Source organism: Onychomys torridus, chromosome 13, assembly GCF_903995425.1.
Source record: "Onychomys torridus chromosome 13, mOncTor1.1, whole genome shotgun sequence".
NCBI classification, from domain to species: domain Eukaryota; kingdom Metazoa; phylum Chordata; class Mammalia; order Rodentia; family Cricetidae; genus Onychomys; species Onychomys torridus.
Window position 1 is genome coordinate 364,847 of NC_050455.1, and position 26,920 is coordinate 391,766.

The window sequence follows — 26,920 nt, forward strand, 5'->3', positions numbered from 1 at the left end:
AAGACTGACCCAGGAAGGTTGTTAGCTCAGCAGGTTCAAGACACCTGCTACAGAGCTTAATAGCCTAACTTAGATCTCTAGAACCTAGATGTTGGAAGGAGAGGACTCCTGTAAGTTGTCCTCTGACCTCCATATATACAATATACAGGAACACACACATGTATACAAAATACATTTTTTAAAATGTAGTTTTAAAAGTAGATTCTCACTTTTGCTGTGTAAATAGTGACACACTGTATAATGGCTTAAGTAGTCTAGTCCAGGTATGTTAAGCATAGAGCTAGGATTCCATGTCCTCATTTTCTTGTGGGATCTTCCTCAAACATAAGCATACATTAAAAACCAAGGCTTGTTTGGCCCTGGTAGAGAAATTTAATCTAACCATGAAAAATCTAAATATCGCCTTTAGCAGGGATCCTGAACAAAAGAAAAACAGTTTATTTTTGGTTAAGCAGAACTCTCCTGTAGCGGTAGATTCTCTTCTGATGGCCATAATGTAGTGTTCCCCTTTTTTTCTCAAATAATTCTGGGTCAGACCAATTGATTCTTTTTTTTTAGATTTAATCACTTCTGTGTTGTGAGATGCTGAGACAATCCCTTTCCTTTCAGAGCTTCAGATTCATTTCTAAGAAGAGTAATACCATTCTGTTAGTGTTGTGTAACACAACACAGTGAGCACTCAGTGACACTCACTGTTGTGGCTTTTTAGCTACCTCTCTGCAGAAGATCCTCAGCCTCTGGACTAAGTCCAGGTCCTACGTTTGTTCTGTGCTGTTGATTTTAGTCACAGCCTTGGTACTTCTGTACCCGATAAGTCTTAGTCATACAAAAGTTACCATTTTTTCAAGACTGTTGGATTTTGATTGAATCACTCTTTACTGCTTGACATACTTCTATAGTCTGTTCATATTTTTTCATCTTAGAAAATAACTTTGTATAAGATAATTTTATTCCTGTATGACTGTTTAAATTCAGAGAACTTGTCTTTATTGTAAACAAATTAGTCTGAATTCTTATTCCTAAATAAAATTGTTTCTCTGTTGGTAGATAAATCATTCGGCGTGTGAGAACGTTTTAGCTATTATTTCTCTTGCTATTGGGGGAGTAACTGAAAGTAAGTATTGTTCTGTTTGTTTTTTAAAGTTGCCCTGGTTCTGACCTGTTTTATTTAAAACCTCTTGCCTACCTCTACCCCTGTCTGGTTTTGTTCATTATGTGTGGTGCTGGAGACCAAACCTAGGGCTTCATGTAGGTTGTTACACCACTGACCCATATTCCCAGCTCCTTGTTCATTGTTTGACTCCTACCTTGGCCAAGGATTTGTTACTACTCATTTCAACTCAGTTTATACTTACTTCTCGTCATTGTTATGTCATGCACATTTGCAGTTGCTTTGTTTTCAGAGTGTTTTAATCAAACATAAATACTTACTGAACATCTATTAGATGTCTAATGCTAAGTTAAAATTTAGAGATTCAGTGACACATAGATAAATCACAGAGCCCACCCATAAGGATCAAGTGGGTAATGGCAGAAAGAAATGTGTGACTGTCTTACTGTGCTAAGTGCTGTGGTTAAAGTGTGTTGAATATAATAAAGTGAAAGTGACTCTCTAAATTAAAAATCTAAAGAAAGCAGGAGAGATTTTAAAAGGAAGATGGGTTAAGATTTGTGACACATACTTATAGTTCTCTGTTGATTAGGCAGATTGTCCTAAATCAGGATAATCAGAAATTTGAGACAGGGCAAGACCCTGTCCCCTAAAATTAAAACAAAATAAAAAAAGGGGAAGCTCCAGCCTATAAGTGGGGACATGAGGAATTAACTTTGCCAGAAATAGAGAAGGAAATAGTTATACAAAGGCCACATTTAGCATAGCTAGAAAATTGTGTGAAATGAGAATGGCAAAAGAAGCAAGCTATGTGTGTTAGTTTAAAGGCTGTTGTATTTCGTGCTAACAGACAGCTTTAGAAGAGTAATTGGATTGGGGCAGACATAACAAAACAACCAGGCAGGGAACTATTAAAAATGCAGCAGTAGGGCACTGGAGAGACGGTTCATGGGCTAAGGAGTACTTGCTGCTTTTGCAAGAGGACCTACATTCAGTTCCCAGCACCAACATGTATCTTACACCTGTAACTCCAGTTTAGGGGATCCAATGCCATTTTCTGGCCTTAGCAGTATACATATATTCCAGCAAAACACTTATAAAATAAAAATGAAATAAATCTTGCTGGGCATGGTGGTGCACACCTTTAATACCAGCACTTGGGAGGCAGAGCCCAACAGATCTCAGAATTCCAAGCTAGCCAGAGCTTTATAGTGAGACCCTATCTCAAATAAAATAATCAAAAAACATGCAGGGGCTGGAGAGATGGCTTAGTAATTAAGAGCACTTGCTGTTTTCCAGAGAACCCAGATTCAGTCTCCAGCACCCATGTCAGGCAGCTTATAACTACCTGTAACTCCAGCTCTAGAAGATATGAAGTCCTCTTCTGGCATCTGCAAGCACGTGTACACATGGGGTGCACATACATACACTAAGGCATACACACATATACATAAATGTTTTGTAAAAAAAAAAAAATATCAGGGCCAATATAGTATTGGTTTAAGAGACTTTAAACACAGTAGGCACATAGTGCCTGACACATGATAGTAGCTTGTTCAATATTTTCAGAAAGAACTTACTTAACCCTGTTGGTTGAAATTTCATTTGATTAATTCAAATAATGTATGTGAAATGACCTTTTAGTCAGTTAAGTATCACTCATATCATATATTATTCTGTTATTTTTCTCTATAGACCTGGAGCACACAGGTAAAAATGGCTTCCCGGTGCCACAGTAACTGTTTCGTAAATCTAACAACCCAGTTTCTGATTGTACTTACTAAACTTTGGTGTAAGCTGTTCATTCATTCATTCAGATAGTTAGATGAGTCCCCAACAGTTTCCTCACCCTGTCCTCTCAGTCCAATGTGCTTAGTTCAGTAACTTGTTATTCACTTAAGGTTTTTGATGGTTTTACTACGAACTGAGAAGGCTGTACCTAGAACTTTAGTTGAGAAAAATGAGGACTTGTCAACTTAAGCTGCAAATAAAGGCTTAAATACAGTTTTCTGCAGTTTATTTTTGAGAGAGATTATTATTGGTACTTTATGTTTCATGGTTTCAAATTGTCCATAAATATATCTAATTCAACTTGACAGATACTTATTGAACTTCTATTCAGTGTCAAACATTTAATGGCTGAAATATTAAAAGAAAAAAAATCCTGCTTTTTAAAGGCTGTGGGCTGGTAAGATGATGCAGCACAGAAAGGCACTTACTGCCAAACAAAGCTTGACATCTGAGTTCAGTCCACATGGTAGAAGAGAAGACCCAACTCCTACAAGTTGTCCTCTGAACTCCACACATGCTCACCCACACACATATATGCACACACAATCAAATAAATGTGGTAATAAATGAGCTTACAGTCTATACTACCATGGTGATTAGTTGGGATATGCTAAATTATTCAGTAGATTGATACACTGTGTGTTTAGGAAGCATGGATAAGGTGGTCTGTTAAAAAATATAGGGTGTTTGTTTGGTTGGTTGGTTGGTTGGTTTTTTAGCTGAGCTATCATTTACTCTGTTTTAAAAGATGACATTGAAATTTGCCATGTAATAAAGAGAAATATTTAGGTAGAAAAAAAGAAATACTGTTAATGAAAACATGAAAGTATGAGCATAGCTTGGAATTTATGAACTGGAGAGGGATGTTTATAACCAAGGCTAAGATAAAAAGCCTGTTACAAAAGCTGGGATATAGATTGAAGGTTCTGGAACACTTTCACCCATTGCTGCTGTGAGGACCAGCCTCTAGCAGCTCAGGGATTGAGGGAGATCCAATGGAGTCTGTGGACTAATCATTCAACTTGACTTTTCTATGTGAGGGAGTACAACTTAACTCTGGGGCTGGCAAAAAAGGGAACACACACACACTCACTCACTTTCTCTCTCTCTCCCTCCCTCCCTTCCTCTCTCCCTCCCTCCCCCTCCCTCCTTCCCTCCCTCCCCTTCTTTCCCTTCTTCTCCCCACCCCCCAACCCCTTAAGGTCTTTCTCTGTTCTCTGTTTCTTTTCTTGCTGCATCCTTTCTGGATATATTGATGTCTTTCTTCTAACTAAGGTTATTTTTTTTTCCTTTACCCCAGCAAAATCTTAAGCAGTAGAAAAATTACAATGTGGTTACAATCTATTTTTAAGGGAATGATTACAATGAATACAAGTAGGGAAAAAAAGCATGTCTTCCTTATCCCTTACATGATTAAACATTTTACATATTACAGGTGAAAAACAAGTTGTCCCAAGAACCCACATACATTCATACCCAAGCAACTTGTTATAGATTAATAGAGTGTAAGCAAACAAGTTATTTTTCTCAGCTAGTTCTTTTGCTGGCAGGTTGTATTTTGTAGTTACAGAGAAAGGTTCGATCACTTTACTATTTATCTCAAGAGAATCCTATAAAAAAAATCTTAAAATAATCACAAATCTAAACTTTTATGTATGAAAAACAATCAGTCAGTTCTATTTTAAATCCTCAGGGTGCATACCCACTCATCAACAGTTTTTATTTTATTTTATTTTATTTTATTTTATTTTATTTTATTTTATTTTATATATATATATGGAGGCTGAGGGCAGAAATAGGTACAAGGAATTAATCATCACCCTTGATCACTAACCCATCTTAGCAAGAAAGGTACGTCAGCCAGCAATAGCCAGGCTGTCATTGTTCTTATTCCCTGACCTCAACAGGTCCCTGGCTCAGCTATTGAAGTATGCCTTTAAATTGTTTTCCAAGATTTTTTTTAACCTCAAAGCCATTAATAAAAACATCTTAATCTAACCTTAAGTTATTCTAAAAACTTTGTTTCAGCTATGTTGTGCACTGAAACTCATGAATACATCTCTCAACATTAAGAGTAAAAGACTTGAGCTGCCAGTACTCGGGAGGCAGAAGCAGGCAGGACTCTTGAGTTTGTGGCCAGCCTGGTCTACAAAGTGAGTTCCAGGACAACCAGGGCTGTTAAACAGAGAAACTGTCTTGAAACTCTCTCCCACCCACCCCCAAAAAGAACTTAAGCTAACTTAGCTTCTGGGACACAGTTGTTTTTTTCTTAATTACTAACCTAAGCTATAGTCTGTATGGCTCTTCAATATGTGATCATATCAGTGCTGAGTACAACTGGAAATAGCTTCCCTTTTCTGGACCTACTTTATTTACTCAGTGTCTCATTCTTAGATTGACCACAGATTGTTTTCCTCCACGTACTGTATGCAGTTGGCTACTTTTAAAAACAGTGTTACTAAGTACCCATGACCTTAAGCAGAAGGAAAAATGAGTAGGGATATAAAAGAACTTTTAACCAGTCTAAATGGCCTTTTCTTAAGGAAGACTTTATTTCTGTTTTTTACTGACATTGATTTTAGAGACACTTTTACTTTATCATTACTTTGTAACATAACCTATCCACAGAGTTCTTTTTGGGCTGATTGACAGTGTCAACAGCTCTCCATTGGCTTGCGTCCCACTTGCAGGTGTCTGTACTGCATCAACACCATTTGTGCTGTTGGGAGATGTCTTGGACTGCCTTCCTTTGGATCAGTGTGACACAATATTCACTTTTGTCGAAAAAAATGTTGCTACTTGGAAGTCAGTAAGTGCCTTGGTTTCCTTTCCTATTAATACTATATAGAGATAAAATTCAGAAGATAGTTTTGTTTGGGGTTTATTTGCTAATAATTCTAATATTGGTGGCTGCCAAAAAATTTTCCCTATGAAAGAATTACATACTGTATTTTTTTGGGAGAACCAAATAAGAATCAGATGTAGAGAAAAATTTGAAATCCAAGACTTAATAAAAATAACTTGAAAGTACATACTTTCAGTCAGGCATAGTGTTGTAAACTTATGCGGTGTAGACAGAAAAGCTATATGCTCTGAGCTAGACTGGTCTACACAGAGAGAACCTATCTCAAACAAATCAAGAAGGCTGGGGTATGGCTTATCAGTTTAGAGCATGTATTGCTCCTTCAGAGAACCTGGATTTAATTCCAGGCGCCCACATGGTGGCTTACAATCATCCATAGCTCTAGTTTAAGGGGATGCCCTCTTCCAGCCTCCACAGACACCAGGCACACATGTAGTGCACATACATACATGCAGGCAAAACACTCATACATGAAAAATAAAATGAATAAATGTAAAGCAGATTTTTAAAGATAAAGCAAACATACTCACTTCTAGATGTTTACAAGTTATTCAGTGCTATGCTGTCTTGCCTATCCAAAAACATTTTACTGAAAATGCTTTGAAATAAGTGAAAATAGTGAAATAGAATCCCATTCATTAGTGCTCCTATGTCTTATTGAAGGGAGTAGACAACTTCCAAAATGTAGTAATAATTTTGGTCTTAATTTCAGAATACATTCTATTCTGCTGGCAAAAATTATTTACTACGTATGTGCAATGGTAAGTAATTCAGTATTAAATTATTGCTTTTAAAACTGTGAATATGACCAAAAAATAGGTGGTTTATTAAATACCAGTGAAAATGTCTTAAAAGTAGATTAGGATCTTTGTGGGAGTTTTTTGTTTAGTTTCGTTTTTTTTGTTTGTTTGTTTGGTTAGTTTTTTGAGACAGGCTTTCTCTGTGTAGTTTTGGTGTCTGTCCTGGATCTCACTCTGTAGTCCAGGCTGGCCTCAAACTCACAGATATCCGCCTGGCTCTGCCTCCTGAGTGCTGAGATTAAAGGCTTGCACCATGGCTGCCTGGCTAGAATCTTTGTTTTTAAGTTAGCATCTTATTTATTAAAACTGATCATTCACTTACATTGATTTTTGTGCACAGAACTTTTATTTTTAACTTATAGTACTTTCTGTGACAATGATTTCTACTTCCACTTTGGGAACCCTTGCTTTAGAAAAATATTGAACAAATAGTTAAAACTTAAGGTGTGAATACAGTAAACATTGAATGATCTCTTCTGCGTTACCCATTTCTGAATTGTTAGATCTCCTCAGAAGATTATCTAAATCTCAGAATACAGTCTTCTGTGGCCGAATTCAACTATTTTTGGCCAGGCTTTTTCCTCTATCCGAAAAATCAGGTAAGCTTTTATACATTAAATTCTTTGCAAGGAAATCTTCCAGTTTTTATTGGAGTAAGATCTGTCTTAATAAGAAAAATTAACATAATAAATTGAAAGCATAGACAATTGCTTTATTTTCTTATAAATATACCAGTCCTAGCTATGATATATGTAATCTTAAGTTCAAAGTTTATTAACAGTGTACTACTGAATCATAGTAATATGCAGGAACTATCCTGTCTATATTTAATTTCATAATATAGGCCTATTCTTTGTTTCCATTTTTTTGTTTCATTAATTGCTATTTAGTTAATATTACAATTTCTTATTTGTTTGTTTCTTTATGCAGCCTGGCTGTTCTGGAACTAGCTCGTACACCAGGCTGCCTGCCTCTGCCTCCTGAGTGCTGGGATTAAAGGCGTGCACTACTACTCCTAGCTTATCAGTTTGCTTTCTTACATACTCTGTGACTGGAGTGGCCCACAATGGGCTGAGCCCTCCCACATTAATCACTAATTAAGAAAATGCCATACAGATTTGCCTACAGGTCAGTCTCATGGAGGCATTTTCTCGATTGTGCTTCCTTCTTCTCAGATGACTTTAGCTTGCATCACGTTGACAAATACACACACAAACACACACACACACACACACAAAAAAGAAAGAAAGAAAGAAAGAAAGAAAGAAAGAAAGAAAGAAAGAGAGAAAGAGAGAAAGAAAGAAAGAAAGAGAGAAAGAAAAAGAAAAACCAGAGCTGTTGTCATTCATTATATCTTTTTCATGAAATGTTTATTTCTCTTTAATTCTAAGAGTTTGGCAGTTTTAAAATGCTAGGTTGGGCCAGGCAGTGGTGGCATCTGCCTTTAATCCCAGCACTTGGGAGGCAGAGATGGGTGAATCTCTGTGAGTTCAAGGCCAGCCTAGTCTATAGATCGAGTTCCAGGATAGCCAAGGCCACAGAGAGAAACCCTGTCTTGAAACCATCCCTCTAAAAAAAAGCTAGGTTGGTACTACTAGACAGATTTCATTTCATTTGTGGTAATCTTTATCTTCTAGTCTCTCATTCTTTGTTATTCTTTTTAAACTTTTTTGTTATGGTGTTTGTGTGTGTGTGTGTGTGTGTGTGTGTGTGTGTACATGCATGTGGAGATCAAAGAACAATTCACGGGAGTCAATTCTTTTACCATGTGGACTCTTAAGTATTGAGCTCATGTCATCAGGGCAAGCCATTTCGTGGCCTTGGTCTTGAGTTCTATACAATAATTGTTGTCTAACTTTTGGAAAATAACTTTTTTTCTGCTTTTAAGATTTTCTTTAATTTTACTATGATGTGTCTATGTGTAGATTGCTTTTTTATCTCCATTCTTGGGACTTGTTGACATCTTAAATTTGGATTAATGTCTTTTACCACTTTCTAAAAATTTGAGTGATTGCTTTCACTATTTTTATGTCTTCACATTTTATAAATGCTTCTTTTTCTACTTTTGCATCTCCAATTAAATATCCTCTATTCCTTCACTGTACCCTCCGTCTTTCATGCTGCCTACCTGCCTCCCTATCTGAATAGTACCCTGTCCCTGCATTACACCTGAGTAGTCTGATGGGCTTCTCATTTCTGGAAGGTGTTTTCACCTTTGAGCTTTTTACTCCCTGTTGATACTTTGAAGTTTGTTCTTTAGTTTTAAAACATGGTAAGCATTTCTTGTTGTTTATATCTGATCATTTCAGTACCTTGAACTCACAGAGATCCACCTACCTCTGCCTTCCGGGTGCTGGGATTAAAGGTATGCACCATCACCACCCTTTGAGAGAGGATTTTCATTGCTTATATATGGTGCCTTAAAAGGGGACTGCTGCCAGTGAGGGTCCCTTTAATCTAGCCGAGTTCAGAGCCTATTACTGTCTTCATCATCCAGAAAATTTGGCATTAGGCTACAATGTTTTTTCACTATTGCCTGAACATGGCTTGATAGGAGATTTTTTTTTCCATTTATTATATATTTTTTCTTCTTCCTTTGGCCCAAAAAGCTACTCAAAGAACAACAGAATATCACACCTGACTCTTTCTGACAGGAATTATAAAGGAAGTATAGATAACTGAATACCATTCCTAATATTAATAGTGTATAATGCTAATACAATTTGTAACACTAAGAAATAAATACTAGCACAGCACTCATTGTCAACGAGAGACATTTGAATTTCATCAACTTACCACTCTTTCCTTTTTCTATTCCAGAATCCACATTACATTTAATTTTCATGTTACCTTGTCTCTTCAGTGATAGTCCCTTAGTTTTTGCTTATCTTTGATGACTCGACAGATGGGAATTGAAGTTAGGCTTTTGAAGAACACAGAGGGAATGATGTTCCTTCTCAAAGCATCATTTTGAAATTGATGTTGACATGCCTTGTACTGGCAGTGTTATCACTCATTGCTTAGTTAAGATAGTATCTCCTATTTATCTCTATATAGTAGAGCTAGTTCTTCCCTTTGTGATCTAAAATGCTTATGAGGAAGGATGATATTTTAAGACTGTATAAGGATACTTCTTTTCTTCCTAATCTTTGCCTACTAATATCTGTCAGTGGATCTCACCTGATGTGAATATTATTAGGGCATCATGGTGTAACAGGAATCTTAAAAGTTCTTATTAATAAAATCAAACCTGAGGCCAGTTATTGGGATGAATGCTGGAAGATCAGAAAAGCCGAACAAGCCACAGCCTCACCTCGACAGTTCCTCAGCTGATCCTGTTTCCTCAGACTGGAAGCTGTTGTGTCCTCATCTCAATGGCTCTCAGTTGAACTGCTGCTTGAAAGCCTGAATGCTTAACCAGCCAAAAGCTTCTAGTTTCTGGTCCTCGAACCTATATAAACACCTTTCTGCTTTCTGCCATCACTCCCTGGGATTAAATGCTCACTTTCTGGGATTAAAGGTGTGAGTCATGCCTGGCTGTTTCCAATGTGTCCTTGAACTCACAGAGATCCAGAGGGATTTCTGCCTCTAGAATGCTAGGATTAAAGGTGTGAGTGCCACCATTTTCTAGCCTCTGTATCTTGTGGCTGTTCCATTCTCTGACCCCAGATAAGTTTATTAGGGTACACAATATTTTGGGGAACACAATGCTACCACATTCCCCCTTTTTTGTCTAAAATTAACAAAAGCTTATAACTAATACAAGAAAAACTATCCAATAACTACAATATATATTGTCAAGAATTACATTAACAATGTCTAGTCCATTAACATTTGATAAACTCAGACAAAAAATTTCATTTCTTATCCTATTTAAAACAAGTAGTTCCTTTCTAAAAGTAGATTCAAAAATTGACCTTTTTTTATCTTATCATATTCATATTCTCTCATATTTCTTTTCATAATAGATTCAGTAATCTTCCTTCTTGTGATTTTTATATTTTCCCCTTTTTCTTTTTAGAGTAGATTCAGTGATCTTATTATTTCTTTATTCTCAGTGGAGTCAATGTTCTACCTCATATCTATATTCTGTCCTTTCTTTTTCCTTTTTTTTTTTTAAACAAAACCTCTGAATCTAATCTCCATGTTCAGCTTTTTTCCTGACCATTAACAATTAACAACTTGTAACCAACCATTGTAAAAAATGACAATATCCAAAACTCATTAAACGACCAAAAACTTTCCATCCGACCTCTTGGGAATGTGGGCATCATTTCTTAAAATTATTTCCTGCTTTCTAGGGGTGAAGACATCTCTAGGAGAATCCTGAAAAGAAAATTTTTGGGTTAATTGTCAAGTCCTATATCATTTGTCCAGCCGCTGTGGCTTATTTCAAGTCCTTGTTCAAGTAGCCCGTCAGGTTGGATCATCTCAGCTAGCCATCTCAAAGTTGTCCTGAGTAGTTTGTAGTCCAAACTCGATCTTTCCTTGGTGTTAATCAGCTTAATGGTTTTACCATAGTCCATATGGAATCATCTTTGTAGGGTTCCGTCATCCTTTTGAAGCTTTCAAAGTTGCTTGGTCATGGTTCCCTGCAGACATTTTTATTCCCCTCTTCTGTGGTTTGGAGCAATCACAGTCTGATAAACGTCTGTCTCTTGGAACCACGAATGTTCTTCCCTAGAAGAGAAAATATTCACAGCAATTTCTCCCCACCATTTGTCTTGCCAAATTTTTCCAAATTGTCCTTTGCCGATGCTTTCTTGTAACATGATGGTCTTGGCAATTCTTCTCTGAACAAGCAGTAGTAACCCCTTTGTCCCTGGTAGCAGTATCACCGCAGTCACCAACACGATGAGAAGAAGCAGGCAACTCGGAGCAGCAGCCTCTGCCTCCATGGTCCTACCACTGTTTGTAGTTTGGTCCAGGCTGAAGCTTCTCCCAAGCCTCCTAGGCTGGCCTCAAACTCGGGATCCTCCTGCCTCTCCCTCCTTCAGTAAATCCTACCGGCGTGTGCCACCACAACAGGCTGAGTGTAGCTTGGGCCTGAGCTCTGGCTCACAAGGCCACAGGCAAGCAGCTTTTGGCAAGGTGAGGAAGCTGTGGCTTGTTCTGCTTCTCTGATCTTCCAGCATTCACTCCAGTACCTGGCACTGGGTTTGATTTTATTAATAAGACCATCTAAGATTCCTGCTACATCATGGTGATTTTCTCATCTTTTCTACATTTATTAATGGTTATCCTTCCATAAGAGAAATGTCTTCTTGAAGGCTTGTTTCTAGTTTAGCTACCTCTTTCCAAATGAACTGTGGGTATTTTATTACTTGGGTTATAATGTCATAGATTATTCTTTACTTTTTTTGTTCACATTGTTCCTTTTTCTGCTACTGGGAGCTCCTCCAGATTTTCTTGGTATATATTATTATCCAGGCTCCTCTATTTTTCCCTTCCCCAGCCTTAAAGTTCCCCATTTTTCCAAAGAGCCTAGTTCCTTTTATTTAAGAATGATAGTTAAAGCCAAGATCTGGACCTAAGATATACTTATGTCTAAACTGTCTCAGCAGGCAGAGCAAGGAAAGATATATGGACATACTAACTTACATGTACACCTGTATGAACAGCAACAGAAAAAAAAATGAAATTACATGGGTAAAGCCAACACCTAAAAATAGACCTGCTTATTTTTAACTAATTGCTGACAGTTAAATAATCTACTTATCTTTATAATACTTTTACTTATTTATTATATTGTTTCAGACTGAAATAGTTTGGCAAAATTCTAAATACTCTATAATCTGTGACTTTGTTTTGAATGTTGTGAATAAAAGGACTAATTCAGCCTGGTATAGGGCACATGGCTATCTTTAACACTCAGGAGGCTGAGAGGCAGGAGAGTCACCAATGTGAGCTATATGGTAAGAACCTATCTCAGAAAAATAGATAAACTATTTGTTACTATAATTTCTATGGAATTTTGAGCGTTCTAGAGACACCTTAAGTAAAGTTTAGCCGGGCGGTGGTGGTGCACACCTGTAATCCCAGCACTCGGGAGGCAGAGGCAGGTGGATCTCTGTGAGTTTGAGGCCAGCCTGGACTAAAGAGTGAGTTCCAGGAAAGGCGCAAAGCTACACAGACAAACCCTGTCTCGAAACACACACATACACACACGCTCGCACGCACGCGCAAAATAAGGTAGTAAAGTTTAGCCAGGCATGATAGCACATGCCTTTAACTCCCAGCATTTGAGAGGCAGAGCAGGAAGATCTCTATGCATTCAGAGCCAGCCTGGTCTACGTGAGTAAGTTCCAGGACAGTCAGGGATATGTGAAGACTCTGTCTTAAAACAACAACAACAAAATAAATCTTAAAATGTATTTGAAAATCAAGTGTGGTGTTTATTTTTGACTTCATCATTTCCTTATTTATGTATTTGGTATTTTATGTTTTGTTAATGTGACACAAGTCATAGTCTTATGCAACTTTTAAGTGACAGTGCATTTGCATAAAAATCTGTTTTTCATAGGTCTTAACTTACAGAGTCAGTTTAACCTGGAAAACATCACTGTTTTCAATACAAATGAGCAGGAAAGCACCCTAGGTCAGAAGGTAAGGCTAATAAGAAACCTTCTCACAGAACATTCTTAGATGTTTTTGTTAAGACTGTTTTTATAAATGGGGCCCTTAAATCATCAAAAATTTGAAGACCTTTAACTTCATTTTTTTTTTAAAAATATATTGGTGTGTATACATATGCATATGGGGTGGAGTGTATGTGGTAATCAAAAGACAACTGTGTAGAATTGGTTCTATCCTTCCTCCTATGAGTGAATTCCAAGGGTTAGATTTGAGTAACTAGGCTTGCACAACAGATGAATTTACCTTCTGAGCAATCTCATTTGGCCCTTCATTTTTAATATATAGAAGTAATAAAATTTCAAACAGTATTTAAAATACAAAGTATAGTGACTATAATCAAAGTTAGATGGTGTTGAGTTATTGAGTAGCTTGTCCTCTGTTATAGTGGGTGTTAGAGAAGTTATGCTCAGCTCTTTTGTGGTCATAAGCATAAGGTACCTTATAGAGGGAAAGTGTTTTCTGTGAGTACTTATGACCCTTCCTAATAGTCTCCATCTAATCTTACAAAACTTGGAGTACTTATACAAACTAATGTTATTTTTTCCCAAATAAGATGATATAATATATGCAGTTCTTAAGTTCATCTTCTTTAAACTGATATATCAGTTTAGTTACAGAGTAGATTCCAAAATGGATGTACCATAATTTCTTGTTAATAGACATTCAAATTATCTTTGATTTGAAGCCAGAGTCTCATATAGCTCAGGCTGATCTTGAACTCACTGTGTAGCTAAGGATGACCTTGGGCTCTTGATCCCGCTGCCTTCACCTCCAAAATACTGGCTTATGTTACCATCTGTAGCTCAAATAACTTCTAATAGAAATCATTACCATTACAGTGAACTGTATGTACAGTTGCTAACCCATGCCTGTCTCCTTAGTCAGTGTGTGCATTTCATTTTAAGAGCTACTGTCACTTCACAGAAAAGGTACATCCATTTGTACTGTTTCCAGTGACAAGTGAAGATTGCCTGTCTGTCTCCTACAGCAGCCTTACACCCAGGCTAGCTTCTATCCTTTATTATTATTAGTTTAATCTTTGTTTTGGTGACGAAAATATTTGGAAAATAAGGCAGGCTTATTTGGCAGTGTTATGTTATTGTGATACTACTCTCGGTTACCTGTCATTCAAAATTCCCATTGCCTTAAAGATTAGGTCTGAACAATTACTATAACTAGACTTCCCTAATAATAATTGTGTAGAAGTCTATAAATTACTTAATTGTATAGTGTGTCATGCTTTGCTCAAGGACTACTTCATGACAGAGTGGTTTTTGTTTTATTCAGCATACTGAGGATAGAGAAGAAGGGATGGATGTAGAAGAAGGTGAAATGGGAGATGATGAAGCCCCAACAACTTGGTGAGTTTTTAGAGCTTAAGATTTTGTCATTTAACCTTTAATGAGGTATCAAATGCTGGAATGAAGATACAGACAGGGAGGAGGGAAATCATACTTATAGGTTTCTTTTATATATACTTTTCATGTATGTTAAGTAAAATAATAAATCCTGAATCACTAGTATGCTGTATCAGCTGGCTTCTAAATTATGGGCAAATATTTGACTGTTTGCAGAGCCCATCTTACACATATCCCAACTTGAAACAACCTTAGGAGCCCCTCCCTTCTCCTTTCCATCAACCTATGGGCCTGGTGCCCATGGTAAGTGTACTGACTTAATGACATGCAAATTAGAAACCTCCTTTCTCTCTCTCTCTCTCTCTCTCTCTCTCTCTCTCTCTCTCTCTCTCTCTCTCTTTTCCCTTCCCTTCCCTTCCCTTCCCTTCCCTTCCCTTCCCTCCCCCCCATTCTTATCACTCCTTTTCTTATCTCTGTTGCAGGTAATCTCTTCATAGTGCTAATTAGAAGCAGTGAGGAGGAAGGGTACAGGAAGACCAGAGTCTTCCTGCGCTAGCAGAATAGCACGCTTCCATGTCTGAAGCAGTAGGCATTAATGTCAGTTGTAAGTGAAAGAATTTCTATAATTGCTGTCCAGAAGATCATTAGGGATTCTTCTGTCTACACAGGGAGAGGTATTTCTGATATTCCAGATTTCAAATTCAATCAGCTATTCATATGAGAAACATTTAGGGGTTGATGTATCCTGGGATTTAATTCCATTGCTTGCTTGCTAGTCATATGACTATAAGAAAGTGGTTTCTTACAGCTCAGTTTTGGTATCTTTAAAATGTAGCAGTGTTTGTTGCCTACTCATTGTGGTTTTTGAAAGGATTCAGATTATGATCAGAAGTGGTCTACTAAGGCACTTTGGTATTTTTACCAAACATGCAATGGAAAATGTAAAGCACACAGAAAAGAATCTCTTCATTTTCCATTCATTTTCTAACCATTATACTAGTTGTGGTTACTCTTTTTTTTTAGAGACCGGTTTGTTTATATATATTATGGATAGAGTGGACCTTTAGGGTCTGCCTATACAGCAGTGGGCAAAAGTAGTAGATACTTAGATGATAGGTTACTTGAAGTGTAAATAGAACCCCAGAGAACTCTACTATCTAGTTACTGGCTGGCCTAGTAGAGAGCATTCAGGTCTATTGGTGTGACCATAAACTAATCCAAGGACTGGCAAAGATGCCCAGTGGGTAAAAGTGCTTGTTGCCAACTCTGACAACCTGAGTTTGATCCCCAGAACCCACATGGTGGAGAGAACTGACTCCACAAGTTGTCCAATGACCTCTGGGCTTGTCTTGTGGCACACAAATGTACATACACACTAAACAAATAAATAACATAAATGTCAAAAATAAACTCATCCACAGGAATGTTGTTTAAATAGGATCTGACACTCAGCTGTCTTTGTCTATTATAAATAGTTTTATGAATGAAAGTGTATGGAGAATTGTTGCTGGCTCTGCAGCTGGGATCCCACTGTCTCTGATGGGGGGGGGGGGGGGCAGGTTGTGAATAGAAACAGAGCCAAACAGCACAGCAGAGCCCACCAAAAACTACACACATAAATACCTCAGTCCTTTGTTTAATAAACGAGATTGCTTACAACCTCCCAGAGGCTGTGCTGATTTAATATAATATTTATTTTATAGCTCTATTCCAATTGATTACAACCTATATAGAAAATTTTGGTCGCTTCAGGATTACTTCAGGAACCCAGTACAATGCTATGAGAAGATTTCTTGGAAAACTTTTCTCAAGGTGAGTTACCAGTCACAGACCTCAAAAGCTGATATCTCACAGATAATGGCGGAGCCAGACTTTATCTTGCCCAAATACTTTTCACTATAGAATTCTTTCTCTGATGGTTTTATATAATATTCATATACTAAATGGCGAATTGATTCTTAACCACTGATTTTGTAGTATATTTTTTAAGTGGCTTAAAGTTTAAAAGTTAGTAATTAAAGCCTTGAGGGTTTGTTTTTTAAAGTAATTGCTGTCAACATAAATGGGTGATTTTTTTTTTCAGGATGTCTTCTATTGTTGAATCTTTTTGAAGGGCACACAGTAAGGTTTATTGAGAGGCCAGGAACAGATCCCATAGCAGGGAGATGGCTTGAAAGTAGTTACTCTGCCCAATTGTTCTTTTCTCCCAGGTGTTTTATTGAAATGGGGTTCAGAAAACTATAGCCCCAAGCCAAGTCAGTCTGCTTTGTGAAGAGGTTTGGTGGACTACAGCCGTGCTGATTCATTTACCTGTGATTTTCTGTAGTGTGGCAGTGTTGAGTAGTTGGAACTGACACCATATGGGCCACAAAGCCCAAAATATTGCTCTCTGGTCCTTTACAAAAACATTTGCCATCCATTTTAGAATTCCCTTATTTGTCTTGTAGAAATGGCAGACTGTGATCCAAATAAAAAATATAAATAGTTTTTAAAGGAACATGGTAAAAGTTCTGTGTTAATTTTTATGCCATCTAGAGGAATGAAATCATCCATATTGAGATTAAAATGGTGAGTGAGAAATTATAAGGAATTATCTTCTCATTGTTTTGTTAGTTTTTGCACATAAAATGTTTTTGAGGTTTCCATAGCTGGTTAAATAGTTGATTTTACTGCTAATTCTTTAAAACTTCTCTTAGAGTTTTCATACATGAATTTTAGGCATTTTTACCCCATTTCTTTCTATCACCTCCCCCCCCCCACACACACACACACACCCTTCCTTTCCAGCAAGTTCTCCTCCTGCTTTCATGTCTTCTTTTGGCATCTAAGTTTAATTAGATTTCCCTGCATGCATATGGAAGGAGTTCTTTACTGGAGTTTGGAAGTGAAATTAGTGGATGTACCCCTGAAGAAAATGACCTCCCCTCCCCAATAACCATTAGCTGCCAGCAGACCCTCAGACAAGCGAGGGGCCTTAAAGGTTGTTCCTCAGTCTATAATCAAATGCTGGCAGGCCCAATCTCTTGCAGTTCTTCTGCAAATAAACACAGTTGTTATGTGGTCTTGAGTACAACAGCTGTACCCTATCCAGAAGGCATCTTTTTGCTTCATATCTCCCCTCATCCTCTGACCTTTACATCTTTCTGTCCCTACTTCCACAGTGTTCCCTGGGCTTGGTGGTGATGATATAGATGTCCAACTTAGGGCTTGAGCACTCTGCTATCACTTACTCTCACATCTTAGCCACTGCAGGGACTCTGCATTAACCATCCTCGATTGCAATAAGAGGCTTCTCTGATGAATTCTAAGCTCAGCACTAGTGTGTTCATATAAGTATGATTCTTTAGACTGCAATAACATTGTAACCACTTAGCAAAAACATTCACTGGTAAATTTTTATATACAACTGGCTCTTCATATCAGAAGGTTCTGCACATGTGCTGTCAGTCATCCACAGATTGAAAATATTTGGAAAATTTGTGGCTGTAGTGAACACATACAGACTGCTTTCTTATAACAGACATTTCCATAGCATTTACATTGTATTAGGTACTATTTATATGACATAGTTTAGACAACTGAACAGGAGGGTATACATAGGTAACTATGAAATGAGACATTTCAGTAGCTTAAGATTCTTTTTTTTTTTTAATTTATTATATTTGTGTTTTAATTCGACACATCAGCCATGGGATCCCCTGTATTCTCCCCTCCCGCCCCCACCTTCCCCCCAGCCCTTCCCCTCCATTCCTATCTCCTCCAAACCAAGACTCCCTTAGGGATTCATTTAAACCTGGTGGATTCAGTACAGGCAGGTCCAGTCGCCTCCTTCCAGGCTGAGCAAAGTGTCCCTGTGTAAGCCCAAGGTTCCAAACAGCCAGCTCATGCACTAAGGACAGGTCCCGGTCCCACAGCCTGGGTGCCTCCCAAACAGTTCAAGCTATTCAATTGTCTCACTTATCCAGAGGGCCTGATCCAGTTGGGGGCTCCATAGCTTTTGGTTCATAATTCATGTGTTTCCATTACTTTGACTATTTGTCCCTGTGCTTTTCCAATCTTGGTCTCAACAATTCACGCTCTTACAGTCCCTGCTCTTTCTCGACAATTGGACTCCTAGAGCTCCACCTGGGGCCGGGCTGAGGATCTCTGCATCCACTTCCATCAATTATTGGATGAGAGTTCCAGCACCACAGTTAGGGTGTTTGGCCATTAGGTCAGATCAGGCTTTCTCTCGACCATTGCCAGAAGTCTACAGAGGATGTATTATTGTGGATTTCTGAGGACCTCTCCAGCATTCTGCCTATTCCTGTTCTCATGTGGTCATCATTTATCATGGTCTGTTATTCCTTGTTCTCCCTTTCTGTTCTTGATCCAGCTGGGATCTCCTGCTGCCCTAAGCTTTCTTTCCCTCAAACATTGCCCTTCATTACTCCCACTGTCGTCCAGGTTGTTCATATAGATCTCATCCATTTCTCTGTCATTGGGCGATCCCTGGGTCTTTCCTAGGGTCCCGTTTTCTAGGTAGCCTCCCTGGAGTTGTGTAGCAGTCAGTCATCTTTGTTTTACATCTAGTATCCTACTATGAGTGAATACATACCATGTTTGTTATTCTGAGTCTGGGTTACCTCACTCAGGATGATTTTTTTCTAGATACATCCATTTGCCTGCAAACCTCATGATGTCATTGTTTTTCTCTGCTGAGTAGTACTCCATTGTGTATATGTACCATATTTTCTTTATCCATTCTTCAGTTGAAGGGCATCTAGGTTGTTTTCAGGTTCTGGCTATTACAAACAATGCTGATATGAACATAGCTGAGCAAATGCCCTTGTGGTATGAATGAGCATTCCTTGGGTATATGCCCAAAAGTGCTACAGCTGGGTCTTGGGGGAGATGGATTCCCAATTTTCTAAGGAAGCGCCATATTGATTTCCAAAGTGGCTGTACAAGCTTGCATTCCCACCAGCAGTGGAGGAGAGTTCCCCTTGCTCCACATCCTCTCCAGCATAAGGTGTCTTCAGTGTTTTTGATCTTAGCCACTCTGACAGGTGTAAGGTGGTATCTCAGAGTCATTTTGATTTGCATTTCCCGGATAATTAGGGATGTTGAGCAATTCTTTAAATGTCTTTCAGCCATTTGAACTTCCTCTGTTGAGAATTCTCTGTTTAGTTCTATAGCCCATTTCTTAATTGGACTGTTGGGCATTTTGATGTCTAATTTCTTGATTTCTTTATATATTCTTGATATCAGCCCTCTGTCAGATGTGGGGTTGGGGTTGGTGAAGACCTTTTCCCATTCTGTTGGCTGTCACTTTGTCTTGTTGACCGTGTCCTTTGCTCTACAAAAGTTTCAGTTTCAACAGGTCCCATTGATTGATTGTTTCTCTCAGTGTCTGTGCTACTGGTGTTATATTTAGAAAGTGTTCTCCAGTGCCAATGCGTTCAAAACTACTTGCATTCAAATCAGTTCCTTGGTTGAATTTTTGGGGTCACTCATGTATACTATCATGTCATCTGCAAATAGGGAAAGCTTGACTTCTTCCTTTCCAATTTGTATCCCCTTAATCTCCTTATGTTGTCTTATAGCTCTGGCTAGAACTTCAAGTACTATATTGAATAAGTATGGGGAGAGGGGACAGCCTTGCCTTGTTCTTGATTTTAGTGGTATTGCTTTGAGTTTCTCTCCATTTAATATGATGTTGGCTGTTGGCTTGCCGTAGATTGCTTTTATTATGTTTAGGTATGTTCCCTGTATTCCTGATCTCTCCAAGACCTTTATCATGAAGGGGTGTTGGATTTTGTCACATGCCTTTTCTGCGTCTAGTGAGATGATCATGTGGTTTTTTTCTTTGAGTTTGTTTATATGGTGTATTACATTGACGGACTTTTGTATGTTGAACCACCCTTGCATCCCTGGGATGAAGCCTACTTGGTCATGGTGGATAATTGTTTTGATGTGTTCTTGGAGTCTGTTTGCCAGTATTTTATTGAGTATTTTTGCATCAATGTTCATGAGGGAGATCGGTCTGTAGTTCTCTTTCTTTGTTGCATCTTTGTTTGGTTTAGGAATCAGGGTAGTTGTAGCCTTATAGAAGGAGTTTGGTAATATTCCTTCTGCTTCTATTGTGTGGAACAATTTAAAGAGTATTGGTATTAAGTCTTCTTTGAAGATCTGGTAGAATTCTGCACTGAAACCATCTGGTCCTGGGCTTTTTTTGGTTGGGAGACTTTTAATGACTGATTTTATTTCCTTAGAGGTTATTGGACTATTTAAATGGTTTATCTGGTCTTGATTTCACTTAGGTAAAAGGTTTATCTGGTCTTGATTTAACTTAGGTATGTGGGACCTATCCATTTCTTTTTAGATTTTCCAGTTTTGTGGAGTAGAGGTTTTTGAAGTATGACCTGATGATTGTCTGTTGTTATGTCCCCCTTTTCATTTCTGATTTTGTTAATTTGGAAGCTCTCTCTCTGTCTTTTGATTAGTTTGGATAAGGGCTTGTCTATCTTGTTGATCTTCTCAAAGAACCAACTCTTTCATTAATCTTTTATATTGTTCTCTTTAGTTCTATTTTATTGATTTCAGCTCTCAATTTGATTATTTCCTGGCGTCTGTTCCTCCTGGGAGACTTTGCTTCTTCCTGTTCAAGAGCTTTCAGGTGTGCTGTCAAGTCACTAGTGTGAGATTTCTCCAGCTTCTTTATGTGGGCATTTAGTGCTATGAATTTCCCTCTTAGCACTGCTTTCATAGTGTCCCGTAATTTTGGGTATGTGGTGTATTCATTTTCATTGATCTCTAGGAAGTCTTTAATTTCTTTCTTTATTTCTTCCTTAACCCATTGGTGATTCAGCTGAGCATTATTCAGTTTCCATGAGATTGCAGGAATTCTGTAGTTTTTTCTGTTGTTGAAATCTAACTTTAAACCATGGTGGTCTGATAGAACACAGGGGGTTATTCCAATTGTTTTGTATCTGTTGAGATTTGCTTTGTGGCCAAGTATGTGGTCGATTTTAGAGAAGGTTCCATGGGGTGCTGAGAAGAAGGTATATTCTTTTCTGTTTGGGTGGAATGTTCTGTAGATATCGATTAAGTCCATTTGAGTCATAACATCAGTTAAGTCCATTATTTCTCTGTTAAGTTTCATTTTGGCAGATCTGTCCAGAGGTGAAAGTGTTAAAGTCTCCCACTATTTATGTGTGGGGTTTTATATGTGATTTAAGCTTTACATATGTGGGTGCCCTTGTGTTTGGAGCATAAATGTTCAGAATTGAAACTTCATCTTGGTGGATCTTTCCTGCGATGAGTATGTAATGTCCTTCATGATCTCTTTTGATTGATTTTAGTTTGAAGTCTGTTTTACTGGATATTAGGATGGCTACACCAGCTTGCTTCTTAAGACCATTTGATTGGAAAGTCTTTTCCCAGCCTTTTATTCTTAGGTGTCTATCTTTGAATTTGAGGTGTCTTTCTTGTATGCAGCAGAAAGATGGGTCCTGTTTTCATATCCATTCTGTTAGTCTGTGTCTTTTTATAGGTGAATTAAGTCCATTTATATTAATGGATATTAATGACCAGTGATTGTTCGTTCCTGTTATTTTTATTTTTTGGTGGTAGTGTGTGTGTACTTCTCTTCTTTGGGGTTTACTGCTGTGGTATTATCTATTGCCTGTGTTTTCGAGGGTGTATCTGACTTCCTTAGGTTGGAATTTTCCTTCTAGTGCTTTCTCTAGGGCTGGGTTTGTGGATAAATATTGTTTAAATCTGGTTTTGTCTTGGAAGGTCTTGTTCACTCCATCTATGATGATTGAAAGTTTTGTTGGGTATATTAGTCTAGGCTGGCATCCATGGTCCAGGTCCTTCTGGCTTTCAAAGTCTCCATTGAGAAATCAGGTGTTATTCTGATGGGTTTGACCTTTTTCCTTGCTGCCCTTAATATTCTTTCTTTATTCTGTACGTTTAGTTGTTTATTATGTGGCGAGGGAACTTTTTTGGGGGGTCTAGTCTGTTTGGTGTTCTGTAGGCTTCTTGTGTCTTCATAGGCATTTCCTTCTTTAAGTTGGGAAAGTTTTCTTCTATGATCTTGTTAAATATATATTCTGTGCCTTTGAGTTGGTATTCTTCTCCTTCCTCTATCCCTGTTATTCGTAGGTTTGGTATTTTCATGGTGTCCCAAATTTCTTGGACGTTTTGGGTGATGACTTTGTTGGTTTTAGTGTTTTCTTTGACACCAGAGATCCTCTCTTCCATCTCTTGCATTCTGTTAGTTATACTTGCATCTGATGGTCCTGTTCGTTTACTCAGACTTTCTATTTCCAGCATTCCTTCTGTTAGTGTGTTCTTCATTTTTTTCTATTTCCCTCTTCAGGTCTTGGACTGTTTCCCTTGTTTTTTTCTGATTTTCTTTCAAGGACTTATTGTTTTCTTCTGCTTTAATTGTCCTTTTCTCTAGTTTTTTATAGCGTTTTTCCCATTTTTTGTTTGTCTGTTCCTCTACTTTATTTTTGATTTCTTCTATATAAGGCTCTAGCCTCTTCATGATGTTAAGGTTGTTTTCTTCTTCTTCTTCCATTCCGTGATGTTCAAGTCTAGCTGTTGGAGAAGGGCTAGGTTCTGGTGATGCTGTATTGCTCTTTATTTTGTTGTATGTACTTCTGCTTTGACATCTACGTATCTCCTCATGGATTTGTTCTTGGTCTTATCAGTGCACTTGGTCCAGACAGAGCTGACAGATTTAGGGAGCCTCTCTCTGGTCCAGATGGAAGCCCTGGGCTGGATGGGAGCTCTGGTCCAGATGAGAGTGCTGGCTGTATGGGAGCTGGGGGCTGGATGCCGAGTCTCAGGAAGTAGCTGGGTTCTTGGGCAAATGGGTGTGGGGGCAGGGTGTGGAGATTGCAGGGTCTGACTGCAGTCTTGGAAAAGGGGAGCCTTCCCGCAGGGCCCGCCGAATGTCCGGAAACTGGAGCCAAGTTGGGCAGAAGATTCTTGTCTCAGAGACAGAGCTGAACAGATACCCAAGGGGGAATGGCTTTACTAGGGAAGCATTTCTTTTTCTGTTTGCTGCTTGACACTTTACAAAATGTTATAAACTCTTGTAGTTCTCTTGAGGAATAATGTTCATTCCTGCTTTTGCAATATTATGAAATCTCATCAAAAGCGTTTTTACTCCCACAATGCTGTTGGAATTTTTTATGCCTTACATTATACATAGATTAACTGAGAGTAAATTCTAAATATTTGATACAGAAAATCACTAAATGAATTTTTTATAACAATGTCAAAGAAAACTAATTTTTTTTCTTTGCAGTATTCTGAAGAAGTTTTAGCTGTTTTTAAGAGTTATAAATTAGATGATACTCAAGCCTCTAGGAAAAAAATGGAAGAATTGAAAACAGGAGGAGAACATGTGTACTTTGCAAAGTTTTTAACAAGTGAAAAGGTAAAAGTCATATTTTCCACTAAGTTTGAGGGATTTTGTTCTAAAAGTGCATAGTCTGTTCATGTTCAGTAGAATCACTCTTTACTTTCAGTTATAGCCAAGACTGGTTTTAGTTTGAGACTTCTACTTCTTACTGAACAAATAGGATGAATTTGATTACAAAGCTGTTTTCCACTAAGTAGTGGACTTACTTTAGAATAAATATACCTGATTACTTTGAAGTGTATATATTGTAAGTTTTAAGTTAGAATTTATTTTGTATAAAAATACTTTGCAGTTCATTTATCATATAGTTAAAAATAAAGGGCGTTAAAATTCCCTGTTGATTTTTTTCTATGCATTTTAGTGAGTTTTGTTCTAAGTGTCACATTGAGTTTATGTTTTGACTCACTCCTTTTGCTGCAAGCACATAGCAATGATAAGTGAAATACAAAAAAAAAAAAAAAAAAAAAAAAGAACACCAAAAAGACAAAGCCTAGCTCCCAGAAATAAATATCTTCGTAGATCAGAAATAGCACATTATGTGGGGTAGTGGTGATGCACACCTTTAATCCCAGCACTTGGAAGGAGAGGCAGGTGGATCTCTGAGTTCAAGTCCATTGTGGTCTGCAGACTGAGTTCCATGATAGCCAGAACTACACAGAGAAACGATGGGGGGGGGGGGGGCAGATCAATAAGAACAACAACAAATAATCAAATAAAATAAATATCAAGTTAATGGGAATGAAACAGAAGCCATGGCCTGTTGGACTCCATCCAAAGCAGATGTTGGCCCCACAAGTTTGACTGCAAGTAACAGGCTAAGTGTGCTTTCCTGGTCGACAAAAGCAGAGCCACATACTGCCAGTAGCTGGGGACTACTGTATAAGTTTACCTATATCATGAACTTCTGCCAATAGCCATGGTTTTATAGGACATCACCAGCCCAGGAATAGCAAAGCCATAGTTTTGTCTCTGTGTGCTTACTCAGTGATGCAAACTGGAAACAGTGAAGAAATAGTAAAGTACTGAAGAACAAAACAAAACAAAAACAGGGCCATGATTGTAAAACTCCAAATCCAGCTAAATACTTTCAAGACTGAAAATTAAAAGACACTTTTATTGAAAGACTGGAAGCTTGCAACTTAAAGATCCTCACTTTGAAAAAACTAATAAAACATGTTCCTTAGGAAGAAGGAAGAGAGGATACAGAAAGCAGCAGTGAGCACAAAAGTTGAAAAACATACTATTTATTATTGACTGAAGAAAACTCTTAACAGCTGATTTTTAAACTAACATAGAACAGTGACAATGTAGTATGGGAAAGGAAAGCGTAAGTGTCTGGTGAGCAATTGAAGCTCAATACAGACCTTGTAATATTTAGGGAAAAGGTGGAATAACAAATAACTTTATACTATATGTATATTAAAATCAACAGGTAGTGCTGGGCAGTGGTGGTGCACACCTTTAATGCCAGCACTCAGGAGACAGAGACAGTCTGGTCTACAGTGAGAGTTCCAGGACAACCAGGGCTACACAGAAACGTGTCTCAAACTCCACCCCACTTCACCTCCCCTTCCAAAAAAAAAAAAAAAAAAGTCAACATGTAGCTCCCAAACAGCAGAGAAATTAAGTTAGAGGGTAGGGAAATCCAACAAATAACAAGAAGAAAAAAACTGAGAAAGGAAAAGTAAGAAGTCCAGATACACAGTAACACAAAAACTGATTAAGTTTATCTAAGGGACAAATGGTCAGGTTGTATTTGGATTGTTAAAATTCAATTTATAATTACTTTATTTTAATGGGGTAAACATATAAACTCTACCAAAACTTTTATCCTGTGTTAAGGAGGAAAAGAAAATGTCAGAGTTCTTGCTTAACAACGAAACTTTCCAAACAAGCAAATATAAAAAGCTGAAGTATCAATTTAAGTAATATTATCTGCACAAAAAAGAAATTATCAAACATTGAAGAATTAATGTCCTTATAGGAATTAAAGGTTCATTTCTCAGGAAATGATAGTTAATTGTATGTCTTAAAAGTTTGTTTGTAGCCAGATGGTGGTGGTGGTGGTGGCGGCGGCGGCAGCGGCAGTGCACACCTGTAATCCCAGCACTTGGGAGGCAGAGCCAAGGCAGATCTCTGTGAGTTCAAGGCCAGCCTGGTCTACAGAGCGAGATCCAGGACAGCCTCCAAAGCTACACAGAGAAACTCTGTCTCAAAACCCACCCCCGCAAAAAAATTTGTTTTTGTTTTTCTGGTGAGAGGGTACAAATAACATTCCCAAGGATATTTTAATAAGAAATTAATAGACTTAAGCATTTCAAAGAAATTTCCACATCATAATATAAAGTAGGTGGGTTTCTTGTTTTATCCTTTATCCACTGTATCAGACCCAGGTTTCTAAATGTGTCTCCTTTTCTGTTGTTTTGTGAGGATTTCCTTCATCAGCAATTAGAAAAGATAAGCTTCTAAGGTTAATAAACTCCGTCATTTTATTACTAAGTAGGTACCTACTAAGTAGGTAAAAAGCAGCTTTGAAAAGCTTAAAACTTAAAGTCTGAAAGAATGTGAAGGGCTGGGGAGACAGCTCAGCAGTTAAGAGTGTTTCCTGCTCTTCCAGAGGACCAGAGTTTGGTTCTCAGAACCCAAGGTGGGCAGTTCACCAACACATGGAACTCCAGCTCTAGGAGACCCAGTGATTTTTTTTTTTCTGACCCCCACACAGATCGCACGAACACACAAAAGGAAAAGAGAGAGTGTGTGTCTTGGGTTTATTTTTACTTATTTATTGCATCTTTAGTGTTTTTAAATTTTATTTTTAAATTTTTAAAATTTAGAACCTCTGAACTCATATTTTTTTTACATATTCCCAGAGTTTATCCCTTAATATCCAGTGAAATGTTGCTAGTGCATTATCTGTAGAATTAGAATAAGCAGTGTTCT

At 37.9% G+C, this 26,920-nt stretch overlaps 1 protein-coding gene across 1 annotated transcript in view; it reads left to right on the forward strand.

The window, feature by feature from the left end:
- Positions 1-26,920, forward strand: part of Thoc1 (THO complex 1) — a 46,596-nt gene that overhangs the window by 2,923 nt on the left and 16,753 nt on the right. The window contains exons 4-11 of the mRNA XM_036205086.1: positions 1,048-1,114; positions 5,593-5,711; positions 6,478-6,526; positions 7,069-7,164; positions 13,089-13,171; positions 14,489-14,562; positions 16,263-16,371; positions 23,864-23,995. Of these exons, the coding sequence (XP_036060979.1) occupies positions 1,048-1,114; positions 5,593-5,711; positions 6,478-6,526; positions 7,069-7,164; positions 13,089-13,171; positions 14,489-14,562; positions 16,263-16,371; positions 23,864-23,995 (729 nt within the window). The remainder of the gene's footprint in view (positions 1-1,047; positions 1,115-5,592; positions 5,712-6,477; positions 6,527-7,068; positions 7,165-13,088; positions 13,172-14,488; positions 14,563-16,262; positions 16,372-23,863; positions 23,996-26,920) is intronic.